General features: G+C 51.2%; 2 protein-coding genes and 1 long non-coding RNA gene across 8 annotated transcripts; 2 read left to right on the forward strand and 1 right to left on the reverse strand.

The window, feature by feature from the left end:
• The first annotated feature begins 12 nt into the window (after window positions 1-12).
• Window positions 13-3,729, forward strand: C20H6orf136 (chromosome 20 C6orf136 homolog). 3 transcript variants are annotated; one of them, XM_010961563.3, is made up of 6 exons: window positions 13-220; window positions 1,548-1,949; window positions 2,240-2,328; window positions 2,504-2,704; window positions 3,279-3,348; window positions 3,427-3,729. In XM_010961563.3, exons 1-6 carry the CDS (start codon window positions 149-151, stop codon window positions 3,538-3,540), a joined length of 948 nt encoding a protein of 315 aa, XP_010959865.2. In that variant the 5' UTR covers window positions 13-148; the 3' UTR covers window positions 3,541-3,729. The 3 variants fall into 3 exon arrangements, with proteins under 3 accessions (XP_010959865.2, XP_045377595.2, XP_045377596.2); XM_045521639.2 differs by having other exon boundaries at window positions 3,413-3,524; XM_045521640.2 differs by lacking the exon at window positions 1,548-1,949.
• Window positions 3,730-3,778: 49 nt separating this feature from the next.
• Window positions 3,779-17,712, reverse strand: DHX16 (DEAH-box helicase 16). 3 transcript variants are annotated; one of them, XM_010961567.3, is made up of 20 exons: window positions 17,300-17,709; window positions 15,948-16,198; window positions 15,674-15,836; window positions 15,307-15,363; window positions 12,328-12,582; window positions 11,935-12,138; window positions 11,663-11,854; window positions 10,911-11,021; window positions 10,637-10,752; window positions 8,818-9,028; window positions 8,524-8,622; window positions 8,257-8,409; window positions 6,822-6,962; window positions 6,499-6,661; window positions 6,291-6,409; window positions 6,108-6,175; window positions 5,242-5,404; window positions 4,969-5,130; window positions 4,508-4,681; window positions 3,779-3,996 (listed from the first exon to the last, which is right to left on the reverse strand). In XM_010961567.3, the coding sequence occupies exons 1-20, from the start codon at window positions 17,504-17,506 to the stop codon at window positions 3,868-3,870; spliced, it is 3,138 nt and encodes a 1,045-aa protein (XP_010959869.1). In that variant the 5' UTR covers window positions 17,507-17,709; the 3' UTR covers window positions 3,779-3,867. The 3 variants fall into 3 exon arrangements, with proteins under 3 accessions (XP_010959869.1, XP_010959870.1, XP_045377573.1); XM_010961568.3 differs by lacking the exon at window positions 3,779-3,996 and having other exon boundaries at window positions 4,969-5,079; window positions 5,228-5,404; window positions 17,300-17,712; XM_045521617.2 differs by lacking the exon at window positions 3,779-3,996 and having other exon boundaries at window positions 5,228-5,404; window positions 17,300-17,712.
• On the forward strand, window positions 9,041-15,293 carry LOC141574223 (uncharacterized). Of its 2 annotated transcripts, XR_012501036.1 has the most exons (4): window positions 9,041-9,376; window positions 10,421-10,587; window positions 11,365-11,580; window positions 13,239-15,293. It is a non-coding gene; the product is annotated as an uncharacterized LOC141574223 (long non-coding RNA). The 2 variants fall into 2 exon arrangements; XR_012501035.1 differs by lacking the exon at window positions 13,239-15,293 and having other exon boundaries at window positions 11,365-11,656.
• Window positions 17,713-19,290: the final 1,578 nt, after the last annotated feature.

Below are 19,290 nucleotides of genomic sequence, written 5' to 3' on the forward strand. Positions count from 1 at the left end.
GTGCGCAAGCGCGCAACATCCCCGTTTCCCTGCCCTCAGTCCCTCACCCCCCCTCCTTTCCCCTTCAAGAAGCCGGCTCCGGGGCGCGCTCACCCCTGGGAGGCCGGAGGCCGGACACGGGAGGCGCTCTCTCCACTCCCGGAAGATCATGTACCAGCCCAGCCGGGGGGCGGCCCGGCGCTTGGGCCCCTGCCTCCGTGCCTACCAGGCTCGTCCCCAGGTGAGAGCAGAGGGGAAGCGGGAGGGGAGGAGAGGGGGCGGGGAGAGACCCTCCTCAGAGCCGGCGCGTGGGGCGGAGCGCGCGCTCGGCCCGCGCAGGCGCAATGACTCCCACCGCTCCTTCCCACCTGTGCGGGGCGGCGCGTGGAGGGGCCAGGGGTCTCAGGGATCCGAGGGCGGGGCTGCCAGCCCTGGCGCACACTGGAGGTCGGTTCTCCCGGGTCCCGGGGGGCAGGCGGGATTGAAGCTGGGGCGGCGAGTCGCGGCCTCATTTCGCCCGCGTCTCCGCGGTTACCTGTGCCTGGAGGTGATTTGAAGGGCAGGGGGCGGAGTGATTCACGGCGCCGCCCGGGAGCCTACCAGACCGACCTGCAGGCCGCACTCTGCAGCCCGCGCATCTTGCACCCGGATAGCGGTCCCGGCGGGAAGGCCGGCCCAGGTGGACCCGTTTCGGGCCTCTGCGCCCGGGCGGGCAAGATGGCCACGCCCCCGGCGGAGACGGCGCCTCGGGGACACCGTCGGGGACCGAGGTACCCGCGCGGCCCGCCCGCCTTCCCGATTATGAAACCCCTCGGGGGGTTCCTTGGGAACGCAGGGACTCGGGCCAGGCCTGACTTTGGGTGACCTCCCCCTCATCGAAGTGTCAGTAAACCAGGGGAATGAGGTCCAGCCTTTAACGGTCTCCTGGGCTTTTACGTGTCATTAGAGGTAGCCCAAGGAATAAGCTTACATGTATATACTGCTTTACAGGCCGCAAAGTTTTGTTTACATTTATTATCTCATATAGTCCTCATAATAACTCAGTGTGGCCTCATCGTCCTCGTTTATAGGGGGACATTTATGGGAAGCTCAGGCTTAGGGAATTAGAGTGCCTAAGGCTACATGATCGAATCGGAACTCAAGTCTCCTAGTTCCTGTTGGATGTTCTTTTCTCCATACAACAACTGCCTTACACACTTACTCGTGTAATTGTGGTACAGGCCACATCATTTCCTCCACTGTACGATAAAAGCTGTTATTCACTCATTTGTTCATTCTTCAAATATGTATTATGATTCTTGCTATAAGAGAGGCAGACCTGCCCCTAAACAGTGTTGGAATCTTAAACAAATCTAAAGGTATTTGCTAATGTTTTGGGGAGGTACTTGTACTTATGTCGCAGGAGAGTATTTCCTCCTGTTTTAAGTAGGGATGGAGGTGAATTTTTCCTCTAGTAATTCCATCTCTCAAGAGGAGCAGGAGGGATTGGAAGCAGGTTAATGGGCAGTTTGGATGGAGGGACATGAAGCAGCTGGATTCTTAACTTTTTTGCTTTTGTTCCTTCTTAGGACCAGCTTTCTCCACGGCCTCTACCATTCCCACCCCTTTGGCCCCTCTCCACTGCAACCACTTCTCCACCTTTGCCTCTTCTTTGGTCTCCCCCACCCCCATGCCTTCCCACACGGCTGCTTCCCAGAGCTCCCCCACTACCTCTCCCTCAGGTCCAAGCCCTCACCTCACCATGGGTGGTTCTCCCCCCAGGAATGGGGGAGGAGGGACCAGGACCTGAGTTACATAGTGGCTGTCTGGATGGGCTTCGGAGCCTATTTGAGGGACCTCCCTGGCCCTGTCCTGGGGCTTTGATACCTTTCCAAGCCCCTGGGACTGCCCACCCTTCCCCTGCCACTCCATCAGGAGATCCGAGTATGGAGGAGCACTTAGCTGTCATGTATGAGAGACTGAGACAAGAGGTAAGGCAGTTCAAAAGTCTCTGCCAAAATGGGAAGAGATGGAGGTGATTCTTAAAAATAGGGAGTTAGTCAACTGGATTCTTTCTTGGAGCCACGATGGAGTGACATGCATAGAAATATAAACATTTCTCAAGGAAAAGACGCTTCTTAGTTTGGATTAGGGAAGTTAAAAACATGGGAGGAGATAACCTTTCACTCAGAGAGGAATAAGGAGACACTGAATACAGAAAACTGAGAAATAGGGTCATCTTTTCTTTTCTCCTGGTCTCACGTCTTCTTCTTTCACCTAGCTTCCCAATCTCTTCCTTCACTCCCACGACTACACTCTCTACTCATCGGATGTGGAATTCATCAATGAGATCCTGAACATACGTACCAAGTGAGAATCCAGGAACGGGTAGGGCCTTGGGGAGGAAGAGGACCCAATGCTGTTTTCACTTATTAGAGAAGGTTCTAGGCTGCTTCTCATAAGTGTTCCCCATTCTTCCAACTAAGGCCAGTTTGGTTTTTTGATTCTGCCATCATGAGATTTCTTTCCCATCCCTTCGTCCTAGGGGCCGGACATGGTATATTCTGTCACTGACCCTCTGCCGCTTCCTGGCCTGGAACTATTTTGCACAACTTCGGCTGGAGGTTCTACAGCTGACCCGCCACCCTGAGAACTGGACCCTGCAAGCCCGCTGGCGGCTTGTGGGGCTGCCCATCCATCTGCTCTTTCTGCGTTTCTATAAGCGTGATAAGGAAGAACTTTACCGGTAAGAAAAGTGAGAAAGGAAACACACTAAAATCAATTTCCTAATCTGACCCTTTTAGGAATCTATGGTCTGGTCCCCTAAACAATCCTCCATCTCCCCTGACTTGACTGCAGGCTCCTTGAGGGCAGGATCTTGTTTTAAGTCTACTTAAATATAACAAAAATAGGGACTCTGAGTATATTAGGAGGCTTCTGAACTCAGTTTTTTCAAGTACATTACTTGGCACATAAATACTAAAATACTTACTGAGCAGATGAAAATTCCTGTCTCATAAGTTGTGCCTCACACCTTAGATAAAGTGCTTAGTAAATTTCTGGCACAGAGTCGAATCCCAAGAAATTCTTAGGCTCAGCCCAAACCAGTGGTTCCCAAACTTTGTTGCACAGTGGAATCATCTGAGGATCTTTAAAGAAAATTTGGTGCCAGACATTGTGATTTAATTGGGCCAGGGTGTAACCTGGCTTCAGAAATTTTAAAGGACCCCCAGGTGGTCTAATATGTAGCAAAGTTTAGGACCTACTAAACAGATGCTTGAATTAAACCTTGTCCGGTAAGCCTCTCTTCTCTTCACCAGGACCTATGATGCCTATTCCACCTTCTACCTGAATTCCAATGGCCTCATTTGTCGCCATCGCCTAGACAAAGTGAGTCCCAGGGCTGGAGAGGGGTGGGGTGACAGGGTAGAACATCCTACCAACCGGCATTAAGCTTTCTTCCTGCAGCTGATGCCTTCACACTCACCCCCAACGCCTGTGAAGAAGCTGCTAGTGGGAGCCCTGGTGGCTCTGGGGCTGTCGGAGCCAGAACCCAACTTACAACTGTGTTCCAAGGACTGACCCAGGAACTGGGGTGGAGGCAGCACTTAAAGAGTTCGTTACGCACAAGAGGAGGAGGTGGAGGCGGCCAAGAACCTCAGGAGCCAGCTTCCCCCACTCTTCTCGCTCCTCCTTTCCTGTCCATCTCATGCTGTGTAAAGCTGCTGTGTAATTTAATTTGTAAATAATAAAATCTAAGTGAATATGTGAGATCGAATTTCCATGTCACTTTCTCTGAATCTCAAAAGTTCCCTGTAGCTTTATTCCAAAAATATTTTTATTAATAGATATTAAATAATGTACAGAAAGGAAAGGAGCTGGTGTTAGGTTGTTTATGTCCCTTCCCCTCTACCTTAGCTCTTCTCGTGTCTTGCCTATTTTTTTGGGCATTTTCTTGGCATGGGGATCTTCTAGCTCCTTGGCCTTGTAATAGTGGGGAGCCACCTCCAGAAGCCAACTGCTTTCAATCTCCAATACCTAGAAGGGGAGAGAAGAAAATCAACAGGGTTCCCTTTTATCCAACCTAGATTCTGATGTGTGTGTGATTTAAAAAAATAAATAAATTTCTCTCCTTTCCCATTTGACTGGGAAAGGAGCAGGGGCAGGGGAAAGGGAACCTGTCTCAAATGCTCTAGATCCCAAGGGCAGACACACCTCTACATTATATTCAAGATAACAGGTAAGCTATACCTGAACTAAAGCCTGAACATAAAGACTACACTCGGAGCCCTCATCTGCCTTGTTCACCGTTACCACTCAAAACACCCAGACGATGGACATTCCCATACTTAGTAATGAATACAGTTTTCAGATCTTAAATGATGCTGAGACAGCTGTTAGAAAGGATGCCTTTCTATTTTATCCTACCTTAAACCAATTGTGCTTCCCTGTCTCTGCCAGTCCCAGCAGTGTGAATCTGGGTTTTTAGCTCTTCGGGATACCATCTCCCACACGATCCACTTGCCTGGGCAAGGCAAGGTCCCCTCACCTGTCTCATGAACTCCTTGGTGGTCAAGACAAGTTCGTGGTAGAGCAGCCAGCGTGGCTGTTCCTCAAAGAGGGAAGAATTGGGATGAATGAACACCGTCTGCTGCTGTTTCACCGTGCGGTAGCCACTACGAGTCAGCCGTGCTGTGTGGTAAAAGTAGCCGGCAGTGATGGCCTAAGGAGCAGGGAGGAAGGAAAGTCAATGGGAAAGGCAGGCACCCAGGGACCGTCAGCACTCACTACCTTCTTAGTTCAGGCTCTGGGAGAACCAGAAAGGTAATGCGCGCTCGAAGAAGCACTGAGAAGGAATCTTCGGTGTCTGGGGAAGAGAGCACAGGAAAGCACACCTGCCACAGGGGAGGGGGTCACGTTCTTAGGCAGGGGACTGCCACTGGCCCCAGAGGAGAAGCTTGCTCCTCGGGAGATGCTGGGTGGACAGCAGCAGACGAAAGAGACGCTGACCTTGCGGACACGGATATAGTCCCCCTGGCAGGAACTGAGGCCAACTTCCACGCGTTCCAGGAGCCCCTCCAGCTGTTCCCGCACGTCCCGGGCTCGGCGCATCGATCTAAACTGTACAAAGTTCTCATAGCACCACTGGGAAGAGTAACCACTCTCAGCCCACTGCAAACAGGGTTGAAAAAGAGCATGGGGTGGGGATGGGGGATGTTGAGTATACAGCAGGATCAGAGTCCCACATGTTCCCCTCATTCCCACTCACCCAAGCCCAGTGACCTGTGTATAAACATTCAGCAGAACCAGGTGATCCCCACCAGGGAGGAAGAAGTTGACGCGGGCATTGTCGGCATGGACAACCTTGTCCTTGGGTCGGTAGAAAATGGAGTTGTTGACAGAGAGCATGGCGGCCACTGTCAGGATCTCCTCTGAACAGCCGTACCTGGAGCAGGAAGGCAGGTTGGCATAAATAAGCAGCACGAGGAGCTCCTGGATTTTGGAGCCCAGGCGGCAACAGACACAAAGAGTGGGAAAGTGATCGCTGGGTGACGGAGGTCCTCATGTGGGGACTGTAGGTTGGGCTAATGGCTACAAATTGGTTGGTTGCAGAGATGGGGTCAAGGAGGTGAGGGCTATAGATGAAACAGTAACAGGACAGATATCCATGGAGGCAGAGGCAGGAAAGTACAGGGGATCCTGGAGGGTTCTGCAGTAAGGTATGCATGACAGCACCCCCTTTAAGTTCATGTAATGACCTTTAACCTCAACCATGGGCAGAAGAATGGCATTGAAAGGTGGCCCTCCACAGCTACATCTACATGTTCCAGTCTGAAACCTTAGGAACGAGTAAGTCCCCAAAACAGCCCTCACTCAGCACTCCCCGGTTGGGAAATCTTCCACTTGCCTTCATGCCCCCAAATTTTCTACGTGCTTATCAATTTGACCCATTTGATATTATAACCAAAGACTGGACAGTAACTGGCTGACCCTGGTGGGCCTTAAAAGGGGCAATGAGAATTCTCTAATAACTTGTTATTTGGTAAAGAATAACGTGGTGGAGAGAAAAAGAGCAAAGATGGCCCCAGAGACAGAAGGAGGCGTGGCCCATGTGTGTGCTGGGGGCCCAGCTGGAGCAGGGGGCTTACTTCTCAGAAGCCAGGATCATTTTAGACAGCATGGGGTCCACCGGCAGCTCTGCCATCTTTCGACCAGACTGAGAAGAAGAGGGAGAGTTGAGGCCAGTCCTCCCTCAGGCGTCCCTCCACCCCTCAAGGGGCCACCCCACCTTCCTCCTGCCCCTGGCCCAGCCCGCTGCCCTCCCACCTCACCGTGGTGAGCTCCCCAAGGTGGTTGAGGGCTCCCAGTGCATACAGCTGCTCCAAAGCCAGCAGCAGGGTCTCATACGGCGGAGGGTCCAAGAAATCAAAGTGCATTAGGTCATGGATCCCTGGAGAAAGATGTGGGAGGTAGAACTGGGTCCCGTCACAAAGACCAATGACTCCAGCCCCACCTGGCAGGACTAGGGGTCCCAGTCACCTAAGCTCTTGAGCAGCAACACGACATTGCCAAGGCTGGTCCTCTGGATCTCAGGCACCGTGGTTTCCTCCAGCTCGTGCTGATAGGCCCAGGCGGTATACAGGCGGAAGCACTTCCCTGCAGCCACCCGACCTGCCCGACCGGCTCGCTGATTGGCTGAGGCCTGGCAAGAAAGGATGATTTGTCAGGCTGGCTGATAATTTGGTGAAGGAAAACAGAAAGGGCAGTGTTTCTGACAGAAATCTGGGAGAGTGACCGCTAATCCCCCTTGTCATTCCCCCTCCCCCTCCCCCACTGGAGACCCCACTTGAGCCCAGGCCAACCTTGCTACAGGGTGTGACAGTGAGTGATTCCATGCCCGTGCGGGGGTTGTAGCTCTTCTGCTTACAGAACCCCGGATCCAGCACGTAAATGATGCCCTCAATGGTGAGAGAGGTCTCAGCGATATTCGTTGCCACAACCACCTGAGTGAGAGGATGTGGGGTCACCCAGAAACCCCTCCTCAATCTAGTCATCCAGAAAAAGCAATCCTTTTTCTTTTGAAGGGGGTTCAGGGGTTTTGTCAGAGGTGGGAGCTGGGGATGGTGGGGGTCAGGTTCCTGCCGCATCTTCCCCACTGTCACTTTCACATTCGCCTTCACATGCTACTTCCTGAAACAGCCTCCTGACAAGTCTCCCTGCTTCCACTCCTAGCCCTGGGCACAAGGCATCCAGGATGGTCCTTCTAAGATGTGAGCCTGTCACATCACCCTCCCCCACATTCTTCAGTGGCTTCCCATCCTACCTGAGAATCATATCCAAGCCCCTCCAGGCCCAGGCTACCTTTCTGGTCTCATCTCCCAGCACCCAGGCTGCTCACTCCACCCCACCCACTGCGCCCACTGCCAAGCGCATGCCTCATGCCCACCCTCCCCATGAGCTGTTCCCTCTGCTTGGTGTGCTCTTCTCCTGGATGTCAGCCTGGCACCCTCCCTCACCTGGTTCAGGCCTCAGCTTCACTCTCACCTTATCAGTGATGGGGAGGTCTCCCCTATACCCTAAGGATAGTACTTTCCTGACACTCCTCCCCCATCTCCCGGGAGTCTGTATCCATCTTCCTGTGCCCCTCTGTATCTCTTCAGAGTCTGTCACAAATTGATATTATGTATTTAAGTGTCCATTGTCTCCTAACTTGCATTACACTAAACTCTGTGAGGCTAGGGACTTGTCCATCACTGCATCCCCACCCCTAGAACAGTACCTGAAATGGGGGAGGAACTCTTTAAATATTTGCTGAACAAAAGTAACATCTTTGTTCAAAATCCTTTGACAACCACTCACTAGTCTAAAGTCCACACTCTTCCACCTGCCATCAAAGGCCCTCTCTAATCTCAGTCCAAAGTTGTTTTCAGCCTGTCTCCCACTACTTCTCCATGTGAAGCCTTCTAGATTATTCTGACCTCAAACACACCTTAAGTCTTCCTCTAATATTCCCCTGCCATCTTCCCTAAAACAGATCAACTCCCATCTCCTGGTGCACCAAGGGCCTCTCTTCTCCCCTGAGTCTCATGCTCAATTTCTGGATCGTGCATTTGGCTGCCTCTCGGGTCCTGCCATAGTCACCCTCTCTCTCCAGCTATGGAGGCGAGGGACTGACTGCCACCGGCCTCGCAGCTGCAGCAGGGCCCAGGATGCACCTTGCAGAGGGCAGGGAGACTTTCCTTTCCACTACTAGTTGGGTGAACTATAGGGGGAAGAACACAGGTCTCTCCCACTGACCTTCCGTGCCCCAGGGGGCGTGGGCTGGAAGATCCGCGCCTGCATGTCAGAAGGCAGGTTGGCATAAATAGGCAGCACCAGGAGCTCCCGGATTTTGGAGCCCAGGCGGCGACAGCGATCCTGGAGCATCTCACAGGCAGCCTCGATCTCCTCCTGGATTTGGGGTGAGGAGACCAGCAGGGGTCCCAGAGTCATAGGAGGCCAACCGGCCAGCCCTGTCCTCCAGTGGAATACATACATCACACCCCCTACCCCTACGTCACACACCTGTCCTGTCAAGAACACCAGGATATCCCCAGGGGGCTGGGTCACGTGGATCTGCAGCACAGACACCACACAGGCTTCCAGGTAGTCCGCCTCCGGAGCCTGGGGAGGAGGAGGTGGGGTCACATGAAGGCCATCTGCTCAGGCAAACCTCTTCCTCTCCTCCCAGCTCGACACACACTGTACCCTAGTTCCCCTTTGACCTCTCCAGCCCACCCTTCCCTCCTTGGGACAGCCTCCTCCAAAGGCTCCAGCCCTGCCGCCTTTACACTGAAGCCCATCCTCCCTGAGGGGTACCTTGGTATAGAAGATGTCAACCGGAAACCTGCGGCCAGGGATTCGGAAGACGGGGGCGTCATCGAAAAAAGTGGAAAAGCGGGCAGTGTCCAGTGTGGCCGAAGCCACCAGGACCTTGAGCTCAGGTCGGAACCGAGCAACATCCTTGATTAACCCAAAGAGAATGTCTGTGTGCAGCGTCCGTTCATGAGCCTCATCCACCATCACCACGCTGGGGGAGGAACAGGGACAGCAGTGAGGGGGGAGCCGGCCAATGCAGGAGTGGATGTGGGGCCCCAGATAAGAACAGATGGAAGTAAAGAGTCCAAGGGTGAATGTGGGAAGAGGAGGGCTCCAAGGAGAAGCCAATCATCCCAGTTAAGCCAGACCAATAGCAAGTTAGAGAAGGCCAGGGCCCCCTGATCTGCGGCCTCTCCCAGCATGGGCAAACAGCAGCCAAGATCTGGAGGCTAGAAGCGGAAGCCAGAAAATAGTCATACATCTGCTCTGGATCAGAGTCAAGAGCCTGTTAAGCATCAGCAGAAGTAAGGATATCTGTTTTAAAGGAAAAAACAGTAAGGTAAGGTCTCTTTGAATTCAGAGGGTTGGCCCCCAGGCTGGCTGGGAGGGTACTGATAGACCTGAGCCACCATGATTTGAACAGCCCAGGAGCTCCCACCACCCTGCAGGACGGCTGCCGCGCATCCCTGCTGGCCCTGCCACCTATTCCTGGAGAGAGGGGCCTGGTTAGCCCTCCCACCCCAACCTTAGAGGACTCTGCAGGGTTCTGGGTCTCCTAGTAACTTAGCTGTGTCTGTGCCACCTTCTCTCTCCTTGCTCTAGTCTTTGGACTTCCTGGCCAGCCCACAGGAGCTCACCCCTGATCTTAACCCTTCGAGCCTAACCCTGATCGAGATGGTGAAGTCCTCAGCCGTTTCACAAGCAGGCTGGCTTGATGGGAAAACCGCACAGCCTGAACACTCTTGCACTGGCTGGCCTGCCATGGGTTCTCAGAGGTTTTTGCAAGGGCTGTGAAGGACAAAATAATATTTGTCCCATTGTTTCACTGTGATCCTCTAGGACCGGAAATCCACAGCCTCCTAAGAGCTGAAAAGGCACACAGTACTCAGCTGGCCTGATGCCACCCTCCATTCCATACATGAATCACTTTGCCTCACAACTCAAGCTCATCCACCCCTGCTTGGCCAAAGCCAGCACTGAGAACTCACCACTCACAGGCCAAGCCACTACAAGATACGGGCCAGAGGCTCGAGAGCCAGGGCGCGAGCACTCTGACAGCCCCTGCAACCTCTGCCACTCTATAGCTTCTTATACTGAGCTGAAATCCTCCCCCTCTAACCTCTCCCATGGCTCCTAGCTGGGCTCTGGGGTCACATAAAGCAAGTCTGGTCCCTTTTTCCATGTAACAGCCCTTCGCATATTAAGAGGGAACCAGAGTGTCTGAATTTCCCCCATGAAGCTGAACAGTCTAAGTTTCACATGGCTTCTCAAGTCCCCACAGCACGCCTCTACCATCCTGGTTGTTTCCTGAACTCTGGGAACAACAGGGGACAGAGGGAGAGGTTCTCTCTGCAGCCCCTTCTACCCTCCAGCCCCTTCTCAGTTCCAGGACTGTTAGAACCATAGAGATTCAAGAACTGGCGGATGAATCAGAAGAGAAGATAATGATCATATTGGCCAGGTGGGATGAAAGGAGAGAAAAGCCAGAGATTAAAGGAGATCAAGGCAGGCACTGCCGGGAGGAGGGCTGTGGACCCGAAAGAGGCCAAGGTGGGCAGTTCTCCCTCCTGTGGGAGGGGAGGGGGAGCTCTGTACATACCTGTAACTCGCAAGGTCAGGCTCAGAGAGGAACTCCCGGAGAAGCATCCCGTCTGTCATGTACCGCAGCACAGTTCGCTCTGATGTGCAGTCCTCAAAGCGGATACTGTAACCAACCTGTCAAGGGGGCCATTAGTGAGCAAGACTGGGTGGGTGCTCCCTCAAGGGAGAGGACAAGGGGTGAGCACCTGGACCAGTGTAGGGGGGCCTGGAGGGCAGCATGAGCTGAGTCCCAGACCCTAGGGGTTCCTCTCACCCCTCAGTCCCTAGCTCACCTCATTCCCAAGCTTCACCCCCATCTCCCGGGCCACTCGGGCAGCCACGCTCATGGCAGCCACTCTCCGGGGCTGGGTGCAGGCAATCTTCATACCCTTCTGTGTGTAACCCTGCAGGACAAGGAGAGAGAAGAGGTTTTCCCTTTACTAACATGCCACTGGAGCCCAGGACAATTTAGAGAAGTTGGAAATGCGGGCCAGGGCAGGGGGAACAGAGTAACAGATAGAAGCTAAAAATCTGACAAGAAGGACAAATGACAAAATGGCAGACCCAGGGGGTCCTCACCCAGCCCTGGCAGTCCTAGCCCTTTGGGTCATCAAATTCAGGGCTCTGTGAGATTTGAGATGGAGAAGGACCGACCAGCTGGGGCAGACCCGGAAGCAACAGGAACAAAGGAAGGTAAAAAAGCAGGAAAACAACACTTTTCATTCCTTGTTCCTTGGCCCTGCACAGGAGCGGAGGCTGAACTGGTGGTGTATAGGGTCCACATTCATACCCACATGCCACCATCTAGCTGTCTGCACTTCCTTCCAATGTGAATGTACTGACCACCTACCAGGCATGGACACAGTGGCAGAAAATGAGAACAGACATATGAAAAGGGTGTGGTCCTTCTTCTCAAGAACCTCACCATTTGGCTGAAAAGACTAAAGGACTGAAGTCGACATGGTAAGTGACTACAGGTGCCACAGAAAAGAGCTCTGACAGGACTGTGCTTCTCGATGCCAACTGCAGGGTGTGGCTGCCCTACCTCCTCAAAGAGGTACTGTGGGATCTGGGTGGTCTTGCCCGAGCCTGTCTCGCCTTCGATGATGAGGACCTGATGATTAGCAATAGCGGCCACGAGCTCCTCGCGGAACGGGAACACCGGGAGGCTGCGGCGGACGGCCTGGATGGACTCCTTCTGCTGGGCCTGGGTTGGAGCGGGTAGAGCTGATGGCTCCTAAGAGGGAGGAAGAGGGCCGTGAGCTTCGGGGCCAGCTCCCTGCCCGCCTCAGGCCATCCCAGAGCTCCCCTTCTCACCTCGTCACCCTGGAGCTGAGTGGCCCGGACGAACTCGATGGTCTCCTCTTCCTCCAGCACCAGCTGATACTTGGGCTCCTGGGAGGCAGCATCTCGGGCCCCAAACTTCAAGGACGCTGCCCCCAGCCGGGCCTCCTCCCAGCGCCGCTGTTCCTCCCCGGGGGCGCCGGACTCCTCCTCCACCAGATCCACGGCTCGCGCTGGCTGTGCAGAGAGGGGGCTGTGAAGATGGAAGTTGCCCTCTCTGCCCAGCGTCCCCTTCCCAGTCACCACCCTACCCACAGCAAAAGGCAAGACAAGTAAGGGGCCAGCCAAGGCACCACCCAAGTCCTTGAAGCCTTCCCTTCCCTCTGCCTGGGGACTGGGAATGAAGTGGTGATCCCCTGGCTTCACCTGTCCTCGGGTCTCCTCAGGCATGTGGTAGCGATTGGTGGCCTCCAGCTTCTCCTGCTCCCCAGCCGCCCGGTACTCCCGGGCCAGATCCCGCACACGTCGCTTGTATTTGAGCTCCCGCCGCTCATGTCGGCTCAGCTCCACGTCCCCAAAGAGAAACTCCTCGTCCGCCAGCTCGGCCTCCAGGTCCTCCAGCTTCTCGCGTTCCCGCTTGGCCAGGTACTCTCGGCGGGACTTCTTCCTCAGCTCGGGGACCTGGGACAGCACAGGGCATCAGAGCCTCATCCTGGTGGAAGGGCAACCTCTTCCCTACACACCCCCAAGATTGACAACATCCCTGACAGGCCAGCACAAGAACCTAAAGATGTGTCCTCACCTACCTTCCCTCTGCACTGAGCACCCTGATCAACAACGGGCCCAACGCTGGGCCTCTTTGAAAGACACATGCTGACCCCACATACTGCCTTCCAGCAGCGGGATCCAGCTGGACCATCCTTCTGGGCAGCCTCATCATCTTTGCCAATATAGACACAAGGACGATTATGTATGTATGTTATATTCTACTCTTACTATATTATTCCACCGAGTAGAAAAGGGAAAACAAAACAGCTGAGACCAGCATCTGGCAGCAAAGGCCTCAAACTGAAAACAACTGAGGCAACTGGAAACCAGTGGATGGGCCAACAATACCAGTATGTAATCTTCTGCCCCAGTGAGATGCTCCTTGGTCTTGAACTGAATGACTAGTTTGGGGGAAAGGGAAAAATAAATTACATATGAAAGGATGGAAGTACAGCACCACAGAGTGGTTCTGTGAGGCAAAATGTAACCAGGGATGTTTAGCTCTGGGACTAACCTCTCCCCCTCAGACAATGGGTCATTTGGCTTATACATGTTTCCTTTCAATACAGGCCTTCAGGACACATTGTGGATGACAGAAGATGGGCCACATCATTCAGACCCTTCTCAACTCTAACCATGACCCCTCCCACTGTGGCAACGTGATCGTCCTTGTGATCAAGAAGAGCTCCTACTAGAGGAACAAAACCCCATTGCTGCCCTTCTGTTGGGGGTCCTCATTCTATTTAATTGCTTGGCTTTTCTTGTTTGTTCTATGAAGATTTAAAATAAGAGTTTATGCTCATAACCTAGCCTGAGTACCACAATTAAAGACTGCTTTGGCCTAATGTAGGAAGCAGATAAACAAATACCTTTTTAAAATATGGGCAAAAAATCAGGACAATTTGAGCATCAAAAAGAATAGTGATATGAAATTGTAAAATCGTGAGAAATAAAAATCCACGAGTCCAGAGTGACACGTATACATACAAACAAAGAATAAGGAAAAAAATCTTCTCACCAGTGAGGTGACTGTTACACCAGATTCTTTACTCTGAAAATTAGTAATTAAAAGGAAACAACTAAACATTTGCCCTCCCTTTTAAGAAGAAATTGTAGTTCATTCCTTGTGGTGGAGGAAAAGATCTTCTTAATGTAAAAAAAGGCTAGTCAACAAATGCAGGAGGAACGTCAGAATCCCCAAATCACCATTTTGCAATCTGCCATGAAATAACGGATTCAAGAAAGGATTAGCAATGGTTGCTAAAAACCATCAGCTGAAAGGATGTTGGAGGAAGGATACTTGCATTAACAGATACACAACTGGACAGGATGCCCCTAGTGTGAAGTGTACATCACTACCCAAGAGGTGTTCCTGCCACAACTGCTTAATCTGAGTCTAAGCCAAGTGGTAGACCCGATTTCCACTTTAAAGGAAGCACAGGGCACAGAACTTAACACCATAAGATAAGGATCAGGTAAATCCAGAAAGTAGGACATGGTATAAGAAGAGACAGAGAGAAAGAAAGGGAGAGGAAAAATGAAACAAACAAACTTAAGAGACCTAACAACCAAATGCAATGCATAAACCTTGACTGGATTCCAGCTTGGAAAAGGCAGTTATTAAAAACATTTGGGGGTAACTGGGGAAACTTTATTGTAGGCAGGTTCTTAGTTAATACATGAAAATTACTGTTTACCTTCTTGGGTGTGGTTTTAGGGAACATCTTTATTCTTATGAGGTACATGCTGATGGGATAAAAATGCTATGATGTCTAAAACATTTCAATGGTTCAAAAAGAAAAAAGCCTTCATTTACACAGACGCTGCAAATATTGCACATATTAGCAATTTGTGAATCTGAAGTCTGCATAAGTGTTCAATATGCTATTTTTCAACTTTCCTATTTGTTAGAAATTTTTCATAATTGAAAAAGAAAAAAATTAAATTCAGGAAAGTAAAAATACTACACCAGCACTGAGAGATGTCTCAGAAGTCCCTGACCACAGTCACTTTGTGGGGTGTGACCTGAGATGGACTGGTCAGGAGAGACCTGAAGACCACTACGCCATTTTTAGGACACCAAGAGTCTTAAAATTCTTTTAGGAAATCTAAGTGTGACTTACTTGGGAAGAGTAGGCCTTTGGAAAACTTCAACCCTACCTAAACTCACCCTATAACAAGTCCAGTTCATGAATTACAAGGGCTCTGTCCCTATCTAGTGAGAAGACCAACTCAAGAAATCAGAGGGAAACTACAAGGCCCCGTGGTGGGTAGAGGGATTAGGTGGAAGGAAGGTATTTGGAGATCGTGTGCTCAAGCTGAGTGGTCAGCACATCCCTGGGCAATGGTACTCCTGCCTGCCCCTGTCCTCCAGCCACCCCCTTGAATCTTCCAGCTGCCTTTTGAGTACATCTCTTTAAGTCTTGGGAACAGGGAAGCTCACACTTTCCTCATTGACACACTGTAATCTGTGTCAATGAGGAAAGGAGTCAAAGGAGGATCTCCTCCAGAGACCCAACACCCCACCAGCATCCCCACCGCACTTCTTTTGCATCCTTTCTCCCTCCCTCTAACCACTCCATCAGAAAGTCTTTCCTTTTATCTTCTGATCGTGGTTTCCTGGGCCCTGGTACTCACCATGGCTTTCCGGTCTTCCTCGGCCATCTTGAGGCGCTTCTGAGCCTCTTCATAAGCCTAAGAGAAGAAAGCAAGAGTGGAGGAGTGTGAGGCCCAAAGTCCCCACACCCCACAGCCATTCCCTTTCTAGAATCACAAGGATCAGACATTCCCTGGCACAAAGAAGTGTCCCTCTTCACTGAGCAATCTCCATGGCTACAGCGCCAGCAGAGAGTCCCCTCAGCCAGAGACCCAAAGAGATGGACAGACCATAGGGGCAGCCCTTTGTCTTCCCAGAGATCATGATCTCTGCAAACACACCCAACCTCAGATGGGACACGGGGGTCTTCCTGGGCATTTATGGAATGGGCTGCTCCTATGTAGGCACCTTCTTGTCTGACCGCTCCAGGACATTGCGTGTCCGATCCTTGTCCCGCTGCCGAACTCGCTCGGCAAAGGCATCGCGTTCCTCCAGGTCCTGAAGACGTTCTCGCTCTGTCCGCTCCCACTCATCCTCCGACTCTGGCTTCTCCGTCTGCTGTTTACTCACCCTGCAGCCCAGCCCAGAGGATTAACTAAGGGCATCAGAGGCTTACCATCCCATCATCCACCTGTCCCATCATCCACCTGCCCCATCCTCTCTCTCCCTACTCCTGATTTACCCTGCCTTCCTCTTTCCTTTCTCAGAAACCTCTTCCTCCTCCTCTTCTTCCTCTTCCTCCTGACGTTTCTTCCTCAAGTGTTTCCGTTTTTTCCGCTTCTTCTGCAGACTGCTCCCGGTCCTGCCTACGGTCTCCTCACTGCTCTCCTCGCTGTCCTCCAGCAACCTGTAAGATCGGTTCTTCTCCAGCAGGGCTCGGGCCTCTCGCTCAGCTGCCCGAGCTGGTTTTTCCACCACTGCCTTCCGTGGGACCTGACAGAAGAGGAGAAGATATGGGGATATGAACAACTCCTGATCTCTGCCCACCTACTCTGCCCTGTTCCTAATTCAAGGAATAACCTGCTGTTAAGCCGGCCTTCATTCTCTCTTCCCCATGGCTTCAAAGCCTGTCCCATGCACCTGCTGCAAGGTACAAAGGATACTGGAATAGAGAAAAAAATTCATGCCCTCACGAAGTTTACATTCTTAAACCCAATTCTCAACTGTTCAGCCTCTGTTCTTCCCAATGACAAAGTCATTCCTACACACGGACTGACAAGGATTACTTTGGCAGAGGCCTGTCATGGACCTGGCATTGTACCAGACTCCAGGGATACACTGGTGAACAGATGAACCTAAAGCCCCTACCCGCATGTTACTTACGTTCTAACCTCATCTCTCATCAAGCACTAATGGGATGGCCACACCAGGTTATCTGCCATCCTCTACACAAGCTCAGCACTTTCATTCTTACTGTATAGTTTCTGAGCACCTGGTCTGCAAGGTGCACTTAGATGGCAAGAATACAAAGATGAGAAATACACAGTTCTGTCCTATGGGAGTTCACCTTTATATTTTCCTCTTTCCCCCTTCCCTATTTGACAAATTCCAGAGACTTTTGGGTCTGCTTTTCCTTTTCACGACCCGCACTCCTTCTGCCCTCCCACATCTTCCCACTTTCCATCTCTTCTATAGCTTCACTATTCAAAGTGTGGTCTGTGGACCATCAGCGCCACCGGGAAACTTGTTAGATCTGCTAGAAATGAAGAAACGAAGATTCCATCCCAGATTTAACTGAATCGCAATCTGCATTTTAACAAAGGCCCTGGATGAATCCCATACATGTTAAAGTTTGAGAAACACTACTCGATAGCGCTTAATCCGACACACAAGCCCTTCTCAATCTTTTCCACTGAGCTGGACGTCCAGGCCGTAGGCGATAACGGACATAGGATAAATGCTTGTGAACTGAGCTTACTTAATTCTCCGATGGACAGTTAGCTTAACCTCACCTAGACAAATAACCTAGGGCCCCCTTCCCTGCTCCACCCCCTCTCCCGCCGCTCCCAGGCCGGGCCCCGCCCCTCCCAGCACCTTATTCCAGAGTCTCAGGGCGAAGTCCCGGGCCGGCCCACTGAGGTCCAGGGTATCGGTGTCTCGCAGGCGCTGCACGAACTCCTCGGCCGAGGCGCAGCGCTGCGCGGTACCGATCAGGAATTGGGCCACGTGCCGCTCGCTCAGCCCCAGTACCGAGTGCAGCTCGTCCTGCACCCAGCGCTCCAGCCCCGCCGGCGTCGCCATGGCGACCCACACTCCCTATTCCCGGCCCTGAAAGTGTCTCAAGTAGCCACGGTGACGGCCGGGAGGCCTGGAGCTCCGGGCCGGAGCCTCCACTCTGCAAAGGAGCTGTCTTAGGACCTGGAGGTTCCGTTTCCAGCAGCCCAAAGCAATCTTTCCGGACCGCGGAGGCCGGAAGCAGCCGCATTTTTCCGGCCTATGCACTACGGTGGCCGAGCGAGTTCAAACATCGCGGAATCGTACGCGAATTTTCATTTTCTCTCCTACCGAATCTCTCTGTCGTCCCCTGTTGGTCATTCATGGGTGTTTCACTCACTCATTTCATTCAACAAACGCTGAGCACCTAATCCATGCTAAGAACAGTTTTAGTCCCTGGGGATGTAGCAAAAAACAAATCAGAAACTAATCCCTTTCCGAATTTACAGTGGTTTGGGGAGGAAGGAAGACAAGATGCATAATAAATAAAACATGTAAGTTCTATGGAGCCAAAAACAATGCAAAGTGTGTCACTGTGTGTTGGGGGTAGGGGCTCTATTTCAAACTAGATCAAGTCCATGTTTATTACAGCTCAGCCTGTGATGATTAGGAGTGACCTTTGCTAAGACTGGTACCTTTCACAGAAGTGAATACAGGTTAGGCTTAAACAAGGACTCCAGGCAGGAAGAAACTTGGGATCTGGAGGACAAAAAAAATGCCTTCTTGTTGTCTCTGTAAGTTTTTTTAACAGGTCTCCAAACTAAGGAATGTGCAAACTGAATTCTGCATTTTTTTGCTAACATATTAAGAAATTCACTGGTGGCTGCTTAATTTTAAATAAGCAGTTTGTTGCTTGACTGCTCTCTGACCTCTGATCTTGCTTTACGCTTTTATGTTAATTGGATTTATCCGATACTAATGTTGGGAAACAAAGCATTTATTATTCTAATTAACAGTCACGGGTAGCTCCACATCATTGACTTCTTGGATGCACTGTTTTCTGTTTCTGAAATGGACTGTGGGCACCCCTGGCACCTCAGAGCTTCCTGCCTCTGCTTTCCTGGGTCATATCTGATTAGGATCTTTACCTAATTAGCTAATATAAGTATTGTTACCTTCCACAGCCTCTCTGAAGTGGCTCATTCTCTTGATACCTTGCTCGTTCCTTTGCTAGTTCCCTTGCTAGTATGCTAAAGACCTTTGATATATGTTTAAGATCAATTTGTATAATACATGATATTTTTAATAAAGGGGAACTCTCCTCTGACTAGATTGAGAAGAGCATCTTCTAATAATAGAAGGACTATAAGTATTCAACCATGACCTTACTAGCATGGAGAACTGAAAAAATGAACTGATAAGTAAAATAAAGATCTTCCACGTTTGTAGAAGATAGAAACGTACTGAAATGGGAAAACCTCTTAATATCAACGATACTTGGGCCACAAAGCCATGAATTTTCGATGGTTCTTAAAACTTTGAGAATATAAAACGTATTGTCTAGCAGAGACTTTTTTGGGAAACTGCACTTCTGTACATACACCATATTTTGCAGTAATTTCAGGTTAATTATTTATGGTCCCGAGTCTTGGAGTAAAAGCCCCTGGATTAGCCAGTGTCACACACTCTCTGGCTGCTTGGATTGTACTAGGCTTCTGAATACCAGAATCCTTCAATTCAGAGTATCCTTTGCTTCCAAATTTTTAGCTGCTTTTCAACTATTCACTCATTTATTCAGTCATTCATTCTTGAAATAATACTGTGTGTCTCCTACGTGCCAGGCATGGGGATACTGCAGTGAACACAATGGA

Source organism: Camelus bactrianus, chromosome 20 (assembly GCF_048773025.1).
Source record: "Camelus bactrianus isolate YW-2024 breed Bactrian camel chromosome 20, ASM4877302v1, whole genome shotgun sequence".
Taxonomy (NCBI): Eukaryota; Metazoa; Chordata; class Mammalia; order Artiodactyla; family Camelidae; genus Camelus; species Camelus bactrianus.